Below are 17,756 nucleotides of genomic sequence, written 5' to 3' on the forward strand. Positions count from 1 at the left end.
AGACTTTAGGGTTAGTAATTACCTGTTCAAAACACTAATGTGTTTTTCAGTATATGCCATGAAATAGTAGCATAGTGTCCTCCTTATCAGTGTTTAAGGTTTGTGAAATTTAATATAGAAATACTCACTGTCACTGCAGTTTTGAATGGGAAAGACTTCCTGTTCACTCAAGTTTGGGTATTGCTTTTGAAGTTTGATTATTTTTCTCATTAGATTTTTGGGAAAAATACTTGCAGAAGTTTCTGTTGCTTTTTAAGCACCAGCTAAATTTTGGAGGAAGCAGATTTCAGCTGGCAGATGTGAGTCTGTGTTTGTGTAGAAGGAAGGCTATTCCCAGCTGATTCTGAAGCTTGTAAACATTTTCATTGGGATATAGTTAAGAATTCCTTGGCCTGTTGAATTGCTGTACTTGGGTAATTATGCATCTCACTTTTTCTGTAGTTCATTATTTACTACTTTGGCAAAATAGACTGGGACGCATTTGTGAATTTGGTCTGCATTGATAAGTTCTGGGGGAGATAAAATAGGTTAGTATAGAAAGAAGCATTAAACAGGCAGTGTCTGCTGCCTCATCTCACTATACTTCTAGCTGAATTCTATTTCCTGCACCAAGCACTTTGTATTTGAATTAAAGAATTTCTCTTTCTTTTCATTCTTACTATTTTTAGTTTGCAGCACACAAAAATCACCTTGCCTCATTAATACCTAAGGCACCCAATATTTCTATATATGGAATAATTGTGTGCCAGAAGTGTATAAATTAAAAACATGAATTTTGGAGTCAGATCTCTGTTCAAATCTTGTGGTTAAGTTTCAGAAATGCATTTCAGATACTAGGAAAAAGCTTGTAACAGGAGGATGAGATAAGTTAGTGTAATTGGAGCCATTTGACAGTTCTTCACTGTCCTATTGAATATTCAGTGGTCCGGTTTCTGTACAGGCACATGAGCTCTTGAAAATGACGGTGGTGGGTGGGGAGGAGCCCAAGGCAAGGAGAATGGGGGATAGAGTCAGCAGTCAGTCCTTTCAGCCTTCCTCTTTGGTTAATTTCTTCCTATGACGAGTACTTGGGCAGTTTTATTCTAGAGCAAAGATCGTGAATCTTTTGAGACTGAAAGCCCTAACTGCAGCCTAGAGCGCACTTAGATATCGCAAAGTGCCAACACTGCAATTAAACCTGAATATTGAGGCTTTAGTAAAAGCAGTTGTTATCCTGTGCTCGGCTGCTGGAGTGACTTGGCTCATGTGCTCACTGTGGCATATGGGCCATAGGTTCACCACAGCTGTTCTGGAATGTGATTTATAGTTTGGTTATACCAGCACTTGGGGAACAGAATGTAGAGCAAGAAAGGAGGAATCAGGAATACAATGATTAAAACTATAAAAATTGACTTATAAAACTTACATTTCATTGAATGGGGCTGAGAATCTGTTAATTTGTGTTTGTAAGTGTTGCTGCTTCCTGCTAATGAAGCACCAGCCTAAAAGGTAACTATTTCTGACCTTAAATTTAATAGTTAAAAACAGTCTTCTTTAGTTGTCTAAAGAGAGAATTGGTATTACTTGAAGCTTTCAAACTATTAGTCAGGTTTCGTAAGGATTCTGCTGTTGCAGGAAGTAAGGAGTAAGGCTATTTCCAACTAGTTTCTTATTCCCATTTTTTCCTCCTTGGTTATCCCTTGTCCAGTGGACCTGTTTGCTTGATGTCAGTGAAAGACAAAGTTGATAGGACATCTGATGTAGGTCACTGCTGTACTTAAATTGCTGAACAAAATGTTTCCCATTGACCAACAGCAGCTCTTTGAGGTAACTGATTACTAAGTTCATTTTGTGCAAAGGGCGAAGACCTTCAAGTAGTGAGAAGTTAGGTTCAGTTCTTTCCTGAGTTGAGATCTTCTTACCAAAGCAGTCCATCAGATCTTCAGTTGGCATGGTATGTTTACTTGAGTTTGTGTTTTCTCTGTCTCTGAGTTTTTGAAGCAATCATAATTCTTTGGTCTTTCAGATCATTTTGAATTCTGGACAGTTTGTAACAATGACTAATCTAGTATAGAATCAACTGTTTGCTACAATGTGGAGTCTTGTGTGGATCCTATTTAGTTTGTGTGGAGAATCAGAACACCCAAGGCCTCAGCACTCTGTGGAGAGTTTAGACTATACTTCTGTTTACAGTCTCAGTCTAAAATATGCACTCAAAATATTTGTTTAATTATTTCCCTTTGTTGTCTTTCAAATATTTTGTGTTTACATGCTTTACATCTTTTCTTCCTTATCCTCTTCCAAATCAAAGTGCTGTCCTCTTGGCCTCCGTTCTGTAAGTATACATAAGCTGACTAGTTTTCACTCCCACACTAAACGTGGTTCAAACCTGAAAAATGTTAGTTTTATTTTTAAGACAGTATGTCCTAAAATTTGAAGCTATTTTTTGATTGGTGAGTCTGTCAGGAGAAGTAGCCACTTATGCTTATCTTGTGCCTGTTTGGACAGAATTGTTAACACTTGGGATCAGTAATTAGCAGTACTAGAATGTTAATTTACAGACTACCTATACATATTTTTGAATTTTTTTAAGTATAGTAATTTTAAAGAAATTATTCTGTATAATAGATGCCTGTCTGTTTCTCTAGGTAAATTTTTGTGTATTTTCCACGTATTAAATATTTGATGTCTCATTTGCATAATATGACCTCTACTAGAATGAACAGTTTAACATTTTGCATTTCTACTGCATAAATGACATTTACTTTTATGTATACCTACAAATACTAAAATACTTTAAGGCACTAGGCCTATTTTTTAAAAAATCTTAGTTTAGTGGGGAAGTTAACTTTCCATTTTTATATTATATGTTAAGCTGTTAACATATGTAGCCCTTGAAGAGTTTTTTATTGAAAGGAATTCAGAAAATTTGAAATTCAGGGAATAATCACTGACATATTTCTCAAGTTTGTTGTTTTTAAATTTACATGTGTAGTATTGCCCAAAGTAAACCTGGTCATAAATTTCTAATAACTGAATGAAAAGCCACCTCTTAATTCTTCTTAAACAATTTTTAGTGAATTGATACATTCAGAAGAATTTGTAAAACAAACTTTGCTTTAACCTAACCAATGGCTTTGAACTCAAACTTCATCTTATTAGTTCTTTAACATTTTTGAACATTTATATTTCTTTTATGAAATGGTATGTATGAGTTGAAAGTGAAATATCTTTATTAATATTTAAACGAAATTAGTCTCAGTTCTTATATATTACAATTTTAGACATTTTTAGGTACTTTTTCCTTCTATATTGTGGACTCTTACAGTTGTCAATTCAGTTTTGTTTAAATTACCTTTCATATTAACTGGAAGAGATACTAATGAAGGGTACATTTTTCCACGGAGAGGTTGAGAAACAGTTCTGTTATTTCAGGAGACTCATAAATTTGTATCATTAAATAATCAAATTCTTTAATAAAATGCCAATCATGTTCGCACAAAGTCTGTGTAAATACGGCATCTAGTTTGTTAGAAGGGGAGATGATGTTCATGTGCATTACATTGACAGATCCTAGTTTGTTTCCACCTAAAATAAAATTATTAGTTTTTTAAAACCTCTACTTAGTGTATATTATAAAAGAACCAAAATGATCTCCATAGATTACTTTGGACCATTGGTTTTTTATGAATAGAAATTCCCTGTTAGAATTAAAATGGTTTCCTTTTTTCTTGTAACACTTACACTTGTGACATTTTATTTGCAGTCTTTATTGTTTAAAATTACGCCCTCCCAAGTTTGAGGATTTTTTTCTTCTTTTTTAAACTGACCTTTTGTTTCTCAGTGTCATTGCTCTTCAAATTAGTTGTATTATGGACTTGTAATGTTGAAGGCAATCTTTATCTCAAGACATGAGAACTATTTTCATAATTTACAAACTAACACTCATCTTTGGAGCATCTATTTCTGTCCTCTTTTGCTTGCTGCCTGTGGGATTCATGTGATAGTGCATTCATCTCAGAGTATTTTTGTCACATGTGTCCATAAAGGTGGGAAGTATGTCCTTGTGAAATCATTTCTAACAGAACAGCACTGCAGGCCCTGAGATTAGTGAAGGTAAGGCCATCAGCTTAGGATCTCTGCATTTGTTTGAGTTCAGTTACCTGTATTTAGTCTTTCCGAGTGGCTTATACCAGCCTGTTGGGCTGCATGCTGTTTAGGATGCTAGAGGTTGGAGAAGATGAAGGAAGTCTAACTGCTTGGTATTCTCCTTACCCGGATATCTGTTTTAACCTCTGGAGGTTAATTTGCATAAAGTCCAGCTGTGTGTGAGTTTTTCTGACTTAAAAGTTCATTTTCATTACCATAGGGATAAGAGTGTCAGTATTTATTGAATTTGTAGTTTTGGTTTTCCTGCTCTGGACGTCCCTAGAGCTTATAGTTTCCTTTCCTTTGGATAACAGGATACAGCTGGGGGCAGAATTCTCACCTGTGGAATGACCATGGAGAATTTTCTTCTCCTATGGATCTTTGTAAAGCAACAGAAACCAGTTTTGCAGGAAACCACAGACATGTTGAAACCAAAGTGAACTGAAATAGCAAGTGCATGTGTTCTTCTTCTCAGAGGTGTCAACCACCATGTGAAAGCCTGAGTACAGTATAAAATAACACCTTGCCCTCCTCATTGTGTTGAGAGTATCCAGTGAAATGATGTCATGAAACTGTGGCACAGAAATTCCGATTAATTTCTGTCTGTAATGTTCACGTTGTGCAAGCCTTTATTGTTATCTGGGGCTCAGTACTTTGCCAGATGATATGGAGGGGATGCTACAGAAAATATGTAGAATGTGATTGACCAAGATTAATAAGCTGGAGAGAAAAATCAGCCAAACACATACACACCCTCAGGCAACATATGACACTGCTGATTGCATGAATTAGATTATTTATAATAATTTTATAATCAAGACCATCAAGAGTAGAAGGCATTAGCATGCACAGACGTCATGAGGACTCCCTGCCCGCCTTTGGGTCTTTTTGAATGAGACAGGGTTTCACTAGGTAATTCAGGCTGGCTTTGAACTCATCTTATAGCACAGGCTGGCCTTGAACTCAAAGCAATCCTCGTGCCTTAGCCTCCCAAGTGCTGGGTGGTACAAGCGTGTACCACCACAACAGACTTCGAGGACTAGACTCCTGTAAATGTGGTTTGTGTAGCTCGGTGGTGGCAAACCTATGCTATATGTTCTGCAGTGTGCTGTTTATCATTGAAAATTCTACAAGGTTTACCACCATCACTGATACAGATGAAATGTGTAGGGTCTGGATAAAAGGTGTACGGGGAGGAGGAGTGCTAAATAAGGCCTCACAGATAGTGAGGAACTTGGACAATATTCATAGGCACTGGAGGGAAAGTGAGAGGAGTATGGCTGGCTTTTCAGAGCTCACCAGTGATAAATACATGGCTTATTTACTGGACTACCACATCCGTTGGGATTTCATTTTCCTCAGCAGTACCCTTTGTTTAAAATAGGGATCAGCACAAGTGATTAGGATGATCTGAGAGCTGTGAGAGTTTGTGATGTGAGATCAGTACTGAAATGATTATGTAGTCAGAACAGGAACTTAGGTGTTGAATATTTTCTTACTGTCTACCGCTGTTATTTCACATACATATTCTGTTCTTATTTGTCCCCATTTCACAGATAAAGGAAATAAAGCTTGGCTATTAAGGCATTTGTTCATTAGTGTTGCATACTGATAGTCGATGTAAAATAAATGCCTTTTTTTTTTTTTTTTTACAGAGGAACAATAGTAAACCTGGTTACTATGCTGGCCACATGTGTCAGCAGATGCATTAGCTAGGCTTTTATGAGACCCCACCGCAGGGCTGTCTTTAATCCTTGCAGGTTGGAAGCTGTAGGAAAGCTGAGATGGGTTGTTGTGTATCCCCAGAACTGATTATGGTTTAGTTTTGTGCTTTTCTTTCTTGAGTTTTGGCAGGTTAATGTAATTGTGTAATGCCCTACAATTCCTTAAAAGGAATTGATACCTCAGAAAACTCTTTTAAAAGATTGCTTGCTCTATTGTGGGCAGACTGGGCGCTGCAGCATGAAAATAGCTTTTTAGGAAGGTTGAGTCAGAGGTGCCAGTAGAACCTGGAGAGATTTTCTCAGGGTGATAAGGCTTTGGCACTTCAGTCTACAAGCAGACACAGGTAAGCTGGCAGTGAGTCCTCCCTGGGGAAGAGCATCGTCTGTGGTGTTGCCGAGACCCCTTTCTAATTATTACTGTACAAGGTTTTATGACTGATGGGGTTGAGATGAGGACCACAGTGTCTGGGCAGATTGATTGGGAAGCCAAAGCCATGGCAGGGATCTGGCCTAGCCTTATTGGTTGCAATTCCTAGCTCTAAGTTTGAGTCACTCTGTGTGATTGCAAATATCCTCCAGTGCTTTTTGTCAATCTTTGAACCTTCAATTCTGAGTAACAGAAATTTAAGGTGAGTTTAAAGAAGAAAAAAGAAATTTGTATATGCCATTGTTTTTGTGTGATTGTGATTTCTTAGTGTAAAACTATGTCATGGTGGTTTTTCCCTTCCCTTCCTTGGTTTTTAAGGACAGACAGCTTTGAGGTTTGTGAATTGACGTGAGTACCTTTCCTGTTGTCTTCTCCTTGTACCTTTCATTCATCTGTATCATTCTCAATAGTTCTTTGTGCTGTCTTGTCTTCTGCTGTTCTTTCTGCTCTGTGCTTCTCCTATATCCATTTGGTGAAACTGGCTTTGTGGCTTCCTTCATCCAGTAATCTTTGTCTCTACCTTGTAGAGAGTTTATTGCTTCTTCCTGATACTTGTAACATTTTTATTGTTCTTACCATACCACAATTTAATTATCTATTAACATATATACATATGTCTCTTGCTCAATTGACAGGAAGCATATATGATTTACTGTAAAAGCTCAGTAGGTAGATTGGTACATAGAATAATCTAGAAGCTCAAAAATGAGGTTGTTTACCATTGTTGAGTCATATAGATATAAATAAAAGAGCCCAGGCATATGTAAATAATTTGTGGTAAGAATTTTGATTTTTTTAACTTCACAATAATTATTCTGTGTGCACATGCATGTGATCTAAATTTATGATCATTTTGCTAATTGGAAAATCCAACATGATAAAAAATAAATTAGATGAGTGGTTGTGGGAATTTTAAAAATTCATTTTGGTTTTAATTTGCTATGCTTGTGTATTTTACTGCTGAGTAGTTTTATCCAGTGTCAGGCTTTTCACTTTATCACTTTACCACTTTGCTGTGGTAAACTGCCCTCCCCTGATTTATGATTAGCACTTTGCATTTTTTCCTGGTGGTTAATGCGTACTATACCGTATGATAATTGGGCCGAGCAAGGCTAACTGCCAAATGAAAACCAGGTGTAGTTATGGTCTCAGCATCATTGTTTCCTAAGGTATGACCCACTATTCCAGAGCAGAATATCACCAGATTTTGTCTCCTGATTTGGAATCTCCATGGGTGGGAGTCTGAAATCTGCATTATTTAATAAAGCCTTCATTTAGTGCTTATATACACTAAGTGTCAGGAATCACTACTTAAAGCTAAGTAAATTAACTAACTACCATGTTCATTTGAAGCTGCCACAAACAGAAGAAAAGCATTCATGAGTGCTGTTAATACTTTCTCAATCTCCTTTTTAGGAACTATATTGGGTACACATGGTACTTTATATTTGTTTGCAGTTTGGTATCCTCAACAGGAAAAGCCTGTTCACTCTGTATACTCTGCTGCTTTCTGTTTTGTTTAGAATTTCCTGCACTCTGTCTTCCCAATTTCCTCAAGCAGTACATAACATTATAGCCACCAGCTCATACTCCTTAGGAATAAAGGAAAGGCTCTGAATCCTGTTATTGTCCTTTAGGAACAGCGCTGAACAGTGACTCTTAACAAGAATCCAGAGCATGCATTGTCATTTCCATGTTAACCTTCACTGTAAATTTTTGTGGGTTTCAGAGAATTGACTGTAGCCAAGTCTTAGCAGGATCCCTGGCCAGAGGAATTCACATTTGAAGCACATTCTGTAGTGGAAATACTCTGAAAGTAAAAATCCTTTATTTACCATTGGATGAATCCCAAACAGCTGTCTTACCTCTGTTGGGACTTTGGGACAGTTATGGGGAGTGGTTTACACATCTTTTTTGTGAATTTGAAAGCTTCTATTTTGTGAATGACAAAACCATGCAACAGATTTTGTTGAAGTGACAGGTTTGGTAGACCTGGACAGCTTCATTAGGAAATGAGCTGAGATCACAAGCTAACAGGTGCTGTACCTAAAAGTTTATAGTGTAACTACTTGATACTATATTGGGCCTGTGAAATGTATTCTCTAATGTGTTTTTCAGGACATTTTATTACAGGTGAACCACCTGTTAAATGGCTTTTCTAGAGTAGTGGGTTTGATTTATGTTAACATATGAACGGATGAGGCCTTTCTCATAGAAGTAAATTTCTTTTATTGGCTCTAGAGACCTTTGTAAATCCTAAGAATTGTTTCAGTTTTGCACATTTAGTAGACAGTATTTTTACTCATTTCCAATTCATTTGTAAAATGGCAAGTGAATTAAACATATTGTATGTAACTTTTTTTTCTTGCTTACAAGTTATATTTGTTCATTGTTTTCAGTAGTTCTTTAGAAACATAATTTAGGAATGAAAATTATGTGTAATTCCTAGGGAGATGTACACTTAATAATTCAGTATTTGCTAACTACAAATTCTTTTCAATGGCTATTGTGTTGATACTTTAGGATTTTAATTTACCCACCAGCCATTTTAAAAAATTGCCAGAAAAACAAAATTGGGTACCTATTTTCATACTGTCATATGTTTATTTTCCATTGAGAACCAGATATTGCAAGAGGAAGGACCAGTAACTTTTACTCTGCCTGACTATGTGCTTAAGTTCTATACTTGGATTATTTTTTTTTAATATTACAGCAAGTTTGGAGTATAGATAGGAAGTTGTATGTTCTCTATATGACATCGAGATTCAGAGGTGACTCGTTCAGGATCATACCATGAGTCTGTAGAGAATTTGGAACATGACTTGATTTTTGTCTAGAGAATGTGGTGCAGTACCCTGTGACTTTCCTGTATTGAAATATATTTTTTAGCTAATAACATCTTCGAGATATATATGAAGCTGATAAATGGGGACATGCTACTTCTTCAGCTTATGAAGAGGTATTTTGTTAAGTTTTTGACCAAGGGTTGGTCCAATATGGGCTGCTGACTGAATCTAGTATGCTTCTTCTTTTTAAAATAAGGTTTTATAGGAACACAGCTGTATCTACTAATTTGCATATTATAGCAGATCTGTGCCTGCAAGACCTCAAATATTTGCCATCTGGCCCTTTACAGACAGTGTTTTCTTGGCCACTGCCATGGATGCTGGTTTTGACTGAGGTGTAATGGAACAGTGTGGCTTTTAAGATTTAGAATGGATTTGCATTGGCTCATGGTTTGGGAGAAGTGTTTTCTGCCCCCTTTCCTTCCAAAGTCTGTCATATAGCTGTAGCACTTTATATTCATTTTTGTGTGGTTCTGTATTGTGATCTGAGTTTTCATTTTTTGCAGGAAGCATGAATTTAAAAAATTCTAAAACTTGGTACTATTGTAAGCTTTGCAAAGTCAACTCTGGCACATTCTGATGATGGTGTCAGTACCGTACCAAAAAAAAGGCTGGTAGTTTATATCAAAGTGCAGGAAGAATTGTGACCACAATTCTTTGCTTCTCTGAAATACTGTAGGGAGGAAGTTTAATTTATATATTTGAGAGAGTGGCATTAAAATTCGGTCTTTGTCTTGGTTACTTTTTTCTCATTGCTGAGGCAAAACATCTGACACCAAAAATTAGAGAAGGGAAGGAAAGTTTTATTTAGTTTACAGTTTTTGGAGGTTTCAGTCCATCGTCAGTGGCTCCATGGTAGAGTAGCATGGCACAGGGGCAACACTTTAAGGCAGTAGCAAGCAAAAGTAGCTAGAGCGAAAGGGGAAAATGAGCCTCTTCTCCACTATGAAATTTGTTTCAGTGTTGTAGAGTGGAAAATGCAGGAAGAGTAAAAACTGAATTACCATACTTCTTGTTATTTTATATCCCCCTTTTTTTCGTGTTTTCTTTTTAAAGATAGGATCCTGATGTATAGTCCAGGCCGGTCTTGAACTCACTATGTAGCCTAGGCTGGCCTCAAACTTGGGGCCGTCCTCCTGCCTCAGCCTTCTGAGTGCTGGGATACAGGGATGTATTCACTATGCCTGGCACACACCTCAAATGTTAGCAGACTTATACAGTCTATTTCTTGTGCATTGGCTATTACACAAGATCAGCTTTGTTGTCTTGTGAATTGAGCTACCTCATTCATGCATTGGCTGTGGGGTAAGGAAGAAATCATGAAAGTTTTGTCTCAGTATTTTTCTTTGAAATCATTGGATAGAAAATGTATTTAATTAATATTCCTTTTGGGAATGCTTCATCAAAAATCTGTTGACAAAATAAAGATTTTCACTTAGTGATGGAAAAGTACAGATGTCAGACAGGGTTTGAATTTTGACTTTCCTGCTTACTTTGTCCTTGGTGTTAAATAAGCTCTTTTGCAAAAATTTTAAAATTTTTTTTTACACATGACAGAGTCTTACTTTGTAGTGCAGGCTGGCTTTGAATTTACTAAGTAACCCAGGCCAGTCTTGAACTTGGAACAAACCTCCTGCCTCAGCCTCTCCAGTACTGGAATTGCAAGTGTATGCACTACGTCTGTTTAAATAATCTTTGAGAGACTTTTATTCTACATTAGTGAAATGGAAGCCAATAGTATTTTTTATGGAGAATAAATACAATATGAAATACAAACTTTTATGAAGGCTGGTTCTCTTCTTTATTAGCATTGAAGAAGTCTGAATTTACCCATCCATTTTTAGAGCCTTCTGGTCATTACTTTGATTAGTTTTCACAAATTCATTCTTTTTGATAGGCTCTGTTGCTAGCGTAACAATCACCTGACCCTTTGACCCTTTGACACTTTATCCCCGCTCAATCCTTGTATCAAAGCGGTTAGTATGGGTTCTGACTTTTAAATAGGTTTACGAGTTCGTAATTCCAGACAATCCAGATGTCATCAGCTTTATTTTCTAACCATCTGAGTTTCACCACTTTTGTTATGGTTTGTGTTCAGATGATTCCCCCAAGCCTCATATAGTCATGGATATGGCTGAATCTAGTGTTTGTGACTGGTTCATTGTCTAGCGCTGGGATTGGTGGTGTGAGTGCTGCACCTGCCCAGGGGTGAGGAGCTGACATAGAAGGTTAAGGGCAAGGAGGAGGCGTGCTTTCCGTCTTTTGCCCTGTTTGCTTTTGTTGTCTGTGCTCACCATGAATGGTTGCCCCTCTGCCACACCACCCTGCTTTGAAGCCAACTAAATAGGGACTGAAGTCTCCAAAAAACTGTAAGCTAAATAAACCTTCTCTTCCCTAATTTTGGGCATCAGGTATTTTTAACTCAACAATGACGAAAAAGTAACCAAGACAACAAATTATCCAGATTCAATGGGAGCCATTCAGTGTGGTTGATACTGTGATCCTTACACAGTTGTCCTCTTTTTCTTGGCAAATCATGAAATGTAAGAGGACTGGAAAGTCAATAATTCATTGCCATTAGGTTTCACCAATCTTTATGAATTACCAAGGTGTTAATTTCTATGTCAGTTCCACTGATATTTCTTCTGTATTTGATGGCAGAAGCACTTCTTAAGCTAGTCAAGGCACAGTGGAATAGTTCATAAACTTACAGATTCCTCCAGTCCCTTGTTCCAGGGAAGTCTAAACAAGATCTGGAAAGGTGATTAAAAGGAGTTAATTTTAAATTACAGGGATATTTAATACATTGAGAAAGTATTGAAGCCATTAATCTTTTTTATAATCTATGGTTGCTATTTGCATCTGATGGGATGGACATTTTTTTACTAAAAAAGCTGGTTATTGCTAAATTTCTTGTGCTTGGTTTTCAATGTACATTTTTTTTTTTCCAGATGGCTTTTAGTTCTTCCTTTTTTAAAATCGGTACCAGGGATTGAACTCACGACCACGGGCTTGCAAGACAGGCGCTTATGCCCCTGAGCTAAATCCCCGGCCCCTAGATGGCTTTTAACACTTTGAAGTATATAGTCATTAACCTGAGGCTGGTAGGGACTGTTACTTTATGGGAAGTTGACTAGAGAATGGGTGCTGAGGTGTTCCCACCTGCCTGCAGAAGACACAAGGCCTATGGGGGCCCGATATGTTAATTGCTCTTGATTAGGCTGATTGTATCAGCCTTGATCTCAGACATAATACAGCTTGATCTGTGGCCAATCTGTGGTCAAGTTTTTGAGACAGAGGCTTACTGCAGTCCAGGTTGGCCTTGTGCTCACTTTGTAACCCAGGCTGGCCTCAAACTCTCAACTATCCTCCTGTCTCAGCCTCCCGAGTGCTGGGATTACAGACGTGCACCACTGTGCCTGGCTCTGTGAGAATTTTAATATTGTGAGGACTCTGTGTAATTTAAATGATGCATGAACACCAAGTCACTATTCTTTATTTTAAGCATTTGGTCATTGATAACTTTCAGTTTATGCTGCTAGAATTTCAGCTCACCGTTAGTGAGGTTTTTGTGATACAGTACAACACAAGATGGAGAATTTCACTAGGTTTTTCTTGTGTGAATGACATTTCTCTACTGTTCTTATATTACTAGTTAGTTTGTGCCTTAATTTACTTATTATGAATGAATAAGAAAGTTCCTTAGAGGAAAAAAAATGAAGGCATTTGGGTCTATGTCTGATTCTAGTGAGGATGAGATCAGTTTACATTCAAATGCAGGGTGTGTGGCAAAGGACCTGGGATTCTGAGATCGTAGTGAAATTACCAAGTCAAACTTTAAAAACATGCTATTTTTAACATTCAGGAATGTATTATATAATCCTGGAAATCTTCTCTAAAGTTGCTGGTGAGAGTTTTACAAGAATTTATTTAGTGACAGAAATGGGTAATCTAGCTGTTACCTCTGAGGAGGGTAATGGTAATGGGTTTGTAGTGTCAGAGGTTAGCGGTAGCTTCCCTTCTCTCAGTTGGGGACAGTGTGAGCAAGAAGGCTTGTTTCAGAACCCTTCCCATGATCTCCTAGTGGAGGTGGAGGAAAGTCTGTGGGTAAGCAGCATTTTGTGAATTTAGGGATTATATAAAAGTGCAACTGAACCTACTGGTGGGTGCTGTGCTAGTACCTGCTTTAAACACACTGTTGGTGGTTGGTTAAACTTTTTATGTGACAGTAAAGCCCTTTGTCTTTTTTCTCCCTTTGGATTTTTTTGAGACGAGGTATCCCTCTGCAGTTCAGACTGGCCTCAAATCCATGGCAATCCTCCTGCTTCAGCCTCCCAAGTGCTAGGATGTGCCACCATACCTGGCTTGTCTATTTTTCAGTCAAAATCTTTCTTTCCATTTGAAATGGTTGAGTCTGAACTACAAAGAAATTTTGCAATTTGTAAGCTTCCTTACTTCCCAGATCTCTATAGAAAACTTGATATACAGCAGTGTAGACTTGAGATAATGTTCACAGAACTATGCTTAATATTCAAGAAGTTTAGGTGGTTTTTTGTATCTTGGTAACAACTTTTAATTTTATTCTCATTTTTTTTCATTTCTGTTTCAGTGTCCTGGGTCATGAAACTTAATCCACAACAAGCTCCATTATATGTGAGTAAATAACACAATTTCCTTTATTTTGTCCATATCTATCATTATAATGAACTCACACTGTCATGTGATAAAGATGATTTAAAAATGTATTACACTATTAATGATGTAATCCACTGGTAATATACTTCAGGAATTGATTTCAATTTAAGTAATGTTAAATGACTAACATATGCATGGAGCTGAGAACAAATAATACCTGTAAGTCTTGCAAGCTAATCTAGTCAAGGCAACAGGGTGCACAGATGAGACAAGTTGCTGTGCAAATGATTCTGTGGCTTCTTTCTTTTAGTAGAACACAGGTCTTCCTTCTACCATTGTGAGTTACTCGGTGTTCAACTAGGTGGCACTCTTTCATTTGCAAGAGTGCTGTTTATCTGAGGACTTTGGGTAAAAGCTGGCCTGTCTCTTGAAAAGAGGGGACAGTAAGATGAAATGGATAAATGAACAAGGCTGCTTATTTTGCTGTTGAAAAAATGATTTGAGGGGTCAGGGATTTAGCTCAGTAGTGTAAGCATCTGCCTGGCAAGTGTGGGTTTGATCCCTGGAAGGAAAAAAAAAAAAAAATGAGTTGACTACATCCGGATGATGAAGAGTGCCTGCTGTTGAGGAGCCAGCTAGAGTGTGAGAGGCTGGTGAACGTTGAGTTGCTGTGGTGTGGAGCGGGTGAAGTTTCTCTGTGATAGGACTGGAGCCAGGCTCTGAAGAGTAAGTACTGTTCAGTTGGTTGAAAGCTCCGGACAGTTGATTTAGAACAAAGGCAGATAGTGGGGTGATGTGAGGCAGCGAGCCTGGCATTCGTCAGTGGTGAGAGCGTGGGCACTGTAAACTGCCCAGCTGGTGTTGTGTTGGAAATAATGGAAGATAAGCCTACCACAGTTGATGCTCGGTTCCGAAGGAGGACAAAGTAGAGATGTTGTTTTGTGACCACAACAGGCAAGCTACTGTTCATTTTATAATATGTATTTATTTTTAAGTATGCTGTGTTAATAATTTACCTTCCCAACACGGGACATACGTAGAATTCTTTAGCACAGTTGATTTTTTGTTAAATGTAATTGAGGAAAAAGAATGTGTGCTTAGAAAATAATTTGTTTACTCATTTGCTGTCCTGACTACTTGGAAATGATTTGTGTTAACTAGTAGGCTTGTATGTGAATTCAGCAACTTAGATTTTTCTAAAACAGCTTTATTGAGATGTAATTCATGCAAGGTCTGATGAAAATCTAGTGTGCGTCTAAATCTTAAAATTTTTATTACAGAGCCAAGCATGATGGCACATGCCTTATTCCCAGTACTTGGGAAGCTGAGGCAGGAGGAGCATTGCGAGTTTGAAACCAGCCTGGGCTACAAAGTGAGCTCAAAGCCAGCCTGAACTGCATAGTGAGACTCTGTCTCAAAAGAAAAAAAATATTTTTTTAAAAATTACAGTAGAAGACACTTTGGCATTAATTTCTTTCAAAATTCTCCATCTCACTTTGAACACACTTATCCCATTGTTCTTGCCAGTTTCTGCAAGAGTTTTGAAATTCTTGTCTTTTGAATTTCTTTAGTTATGGTTGCCTTGATGTTCTGAATCAATCCAAAATGTTTTCCTTCCTTGATCATTTTGACTGGGGAAGAGCCAGATGTTGCATGGTACCAGATGCAGTAAATAAGGTGGATGAGGACAGACACACTATGTTTATACCAACCTGCCTTTCTCTTAGATGTCATTCAGTAGTAATTTTGATCCTATCTTGCAAAGACAGCCAGAAAAAACAGACTTTCAAAACTGCTATAGAAAATGATGAGAGTGATGGGGTTAGTAGAGTATATTTGAAGTGAGAAAGAGTATTTTGAAGGGAATTAATGGCAATGTGTATCAAAATATTTTTTTAAAAAAATTAAACATCATAATTTTTAGTCATCCCTTTAAAATGTACAGTTCAGCCAGTTGTGGGGCATCTGTCTGTAATCCCAGCATTCTGGAGGGCTGAGGCATGAGACTAAGTTTGAGCTCAGCCTGGGCAATTTAACAACTTAGAGACCCTGTGTGAAAAAATAAAAAAGGCTGGGAATATAGCTCAGTGAGAAGACTCTGGGGCTAGTTTATCCTGAATTATTTAGGTGACTGTTGTCGTTACCAGGGTTCTTACAAGGAGAAGAAGGTATGAAGAGAGTCAGGGGTCAACATCAGGTTTGAAGGTGTCACACTGCTGGCTTTGAGAGTAGAAGAAGGAGCCCTGCGCCAGGGTTTGTAGCCCCTAGAGACTGGAAAAAGCACATGAACACTTTTCTCTCCCCAAAGATCAAGGGAACATAGCCCATGGATAAACTTGATTTCAGTGTAGAATGTCATTTCAGACTTCTAAAATCCAGAATTGTGCAAAAAGTGATGGTGGTGTGAGAGCTAATTAGGAAGGAGAAGGTAATGGCCTTAAGATCAGAAAGTCTTCTCATCCTGTCATCAGAGTTTTGAAAATTATAAACTCAGATTTATCTTAAAGACAAGAGGATGAGGTCTGTGTATTTTGTAATAAAGTAACATAGCTCATTGGCAGTATAGCTGTGATTTGAGCCTGTGTTTTCTGGATTTATTTGTCGAAACTATTATAAACCTTAAGTTTAAAAAAGTTTTGTTCTGTTAGGGAAAAAAACCTGAACTTTGAGGACTAGTTCTTCCATAAGTATTTCATCTATGATTATGTGTTTCAGTTAACTTCAGGTTTCATGAAGTAGTATTCAGCAGTAGTAATGGGGAAGTTTGTTAACCCTTTTTGAAAAGGTGAGTGACAGTATATTGCACGCTTAATAAATAAGTTAAGTCACAGGAATTTGTACTTTTTTTTGATGAAATAGCAGTTACTGGTAGTACATTGAAAAGATACCAGCTCTGTGCACCAAAAGAAAAAAGCAGTGATTAAAAGAACAGAAAAATTACATCAAAGCTTTTCTGTTCACATTTGACAGCTGTTATCAGTGAGAAGTGTATCATGAATTGGGTGGAGAAAACTTCTGTTAAAAAAGGAAAAACTTGAGTTCTGAGAACATTTATCTGTAGATTTGAAAAACTAAGCTAGATTCCAAATACTTTAATCAGTCTTTTGAATAAAATTCTGCCCTGAGTAAGTTTCAATAGTTTAAAAATAGTTTCCACAGGTACAGGTAGCATTGTGAATATAATGAAACTTGCTCCAGTGAGTTACTTTGGTGAAATGTTCACAATGAAGCATGTAGGGCGGATTTGAAACTTTGGTGACTAGTAGCTCAACAATAGGACATCTTTGTTTCTTTTTCTGTCAGCTCTCATTTCATGAGTATAAAGTTTGTATTAGAAGCTAGGTTAACTATTTTTTGTAGTCTTCAGGAAAGTATTGATTATTGCTAGATGAATATTTAAAAATTGCAATAAAGATTCTATTAGTAATGATTAAAACAGAGACAAATACAGTAATATTCTTTCCGTATAGTGTTCTAGATGGTTTAGTAAGAGTAAAAATGGAGAGATGGTGCCGGATACAAGAAATATTTTGAAAGAAACAACAAGGCCAAGTACTTTATGGAATATGGGGAATAAAAGAAGAATGAATAATGACAGCTGGTTGAGAAACTGAGTGTGACAGCTGATACCATTGTCAGACAGGGAAGAAGGAGATGGTGAGCTTATTCTTTAGGACTGTGGTGCAGTGGAGTTGGTTTGGAAGTAAAGGTTAATTCATCTCTAAGAAATTGATACTTTCAATTTTGCAAATAGATGAACTTTTAGAATATAAAGCAGTAGTTGGAATAGTGGACAGTAAGGGGAATCCTAAAGACAAAGTTGAGTTGTTCTACTTTCTTGTTATTGAGACAAAGTGCCAGACACAAGTTAAAGGAAGAAATGTTTATTTTAGCTCACAGTTTGTAGAGATGTTAGTCTATGATTGATTGATTCCACAGCATGGCAGGTGGGAAGTAGCAAAACAGCTAGTCTTCCTTTCTCTTTTTGCTGCATTC

General features: G+C 37.3%; 1 protein-coding gene across 10 annotated transcripts in view; it reads left to right on the plus strand.

Moving 5' to 3' along the window:
• The window catches only part of Akap13 (A-kinase anchoring protein 13), a 302,450-nt gene that overhangs the window by 65,946 nt on the left and 218,748 nt on the right, over window positions 1-17,756 (plus strand). For all 10 annotated transcript variants that reach the window (XM_063249996.1, XM_063249997.1, XM_063249998.1 and 7 more), the window contains exon 2: window positions 13,735-13,778. In XM_063249996.1, coding sequence (XP_063106066.1) covers window positions 13,746-13,778 — 33 coding nt within the window. In that variant the 5' untranslated portion in view covers window positions 13,735-13,745. The remainder of the gene's footprint in view (window positions 1-13,734; window positions 13,779-17,756) is intronic.

The sequence above is a fragment of the Cavia porcellus genome, unplaced genomic scaffold (assembly GCF_034190915.1).
Source record: "Cavia porcellus strain 051 isolate PalLab524CR breed Dunkin Hartley unplaced genomic scaffold, mCavPor4.1 scaffold_6, whole genome shotgun sequence".
NCBI lineage: Eukaryota > Metazoa > Chordata > Mammalia > Rodentia > Caviidae > Cavia > Cavia porcellus.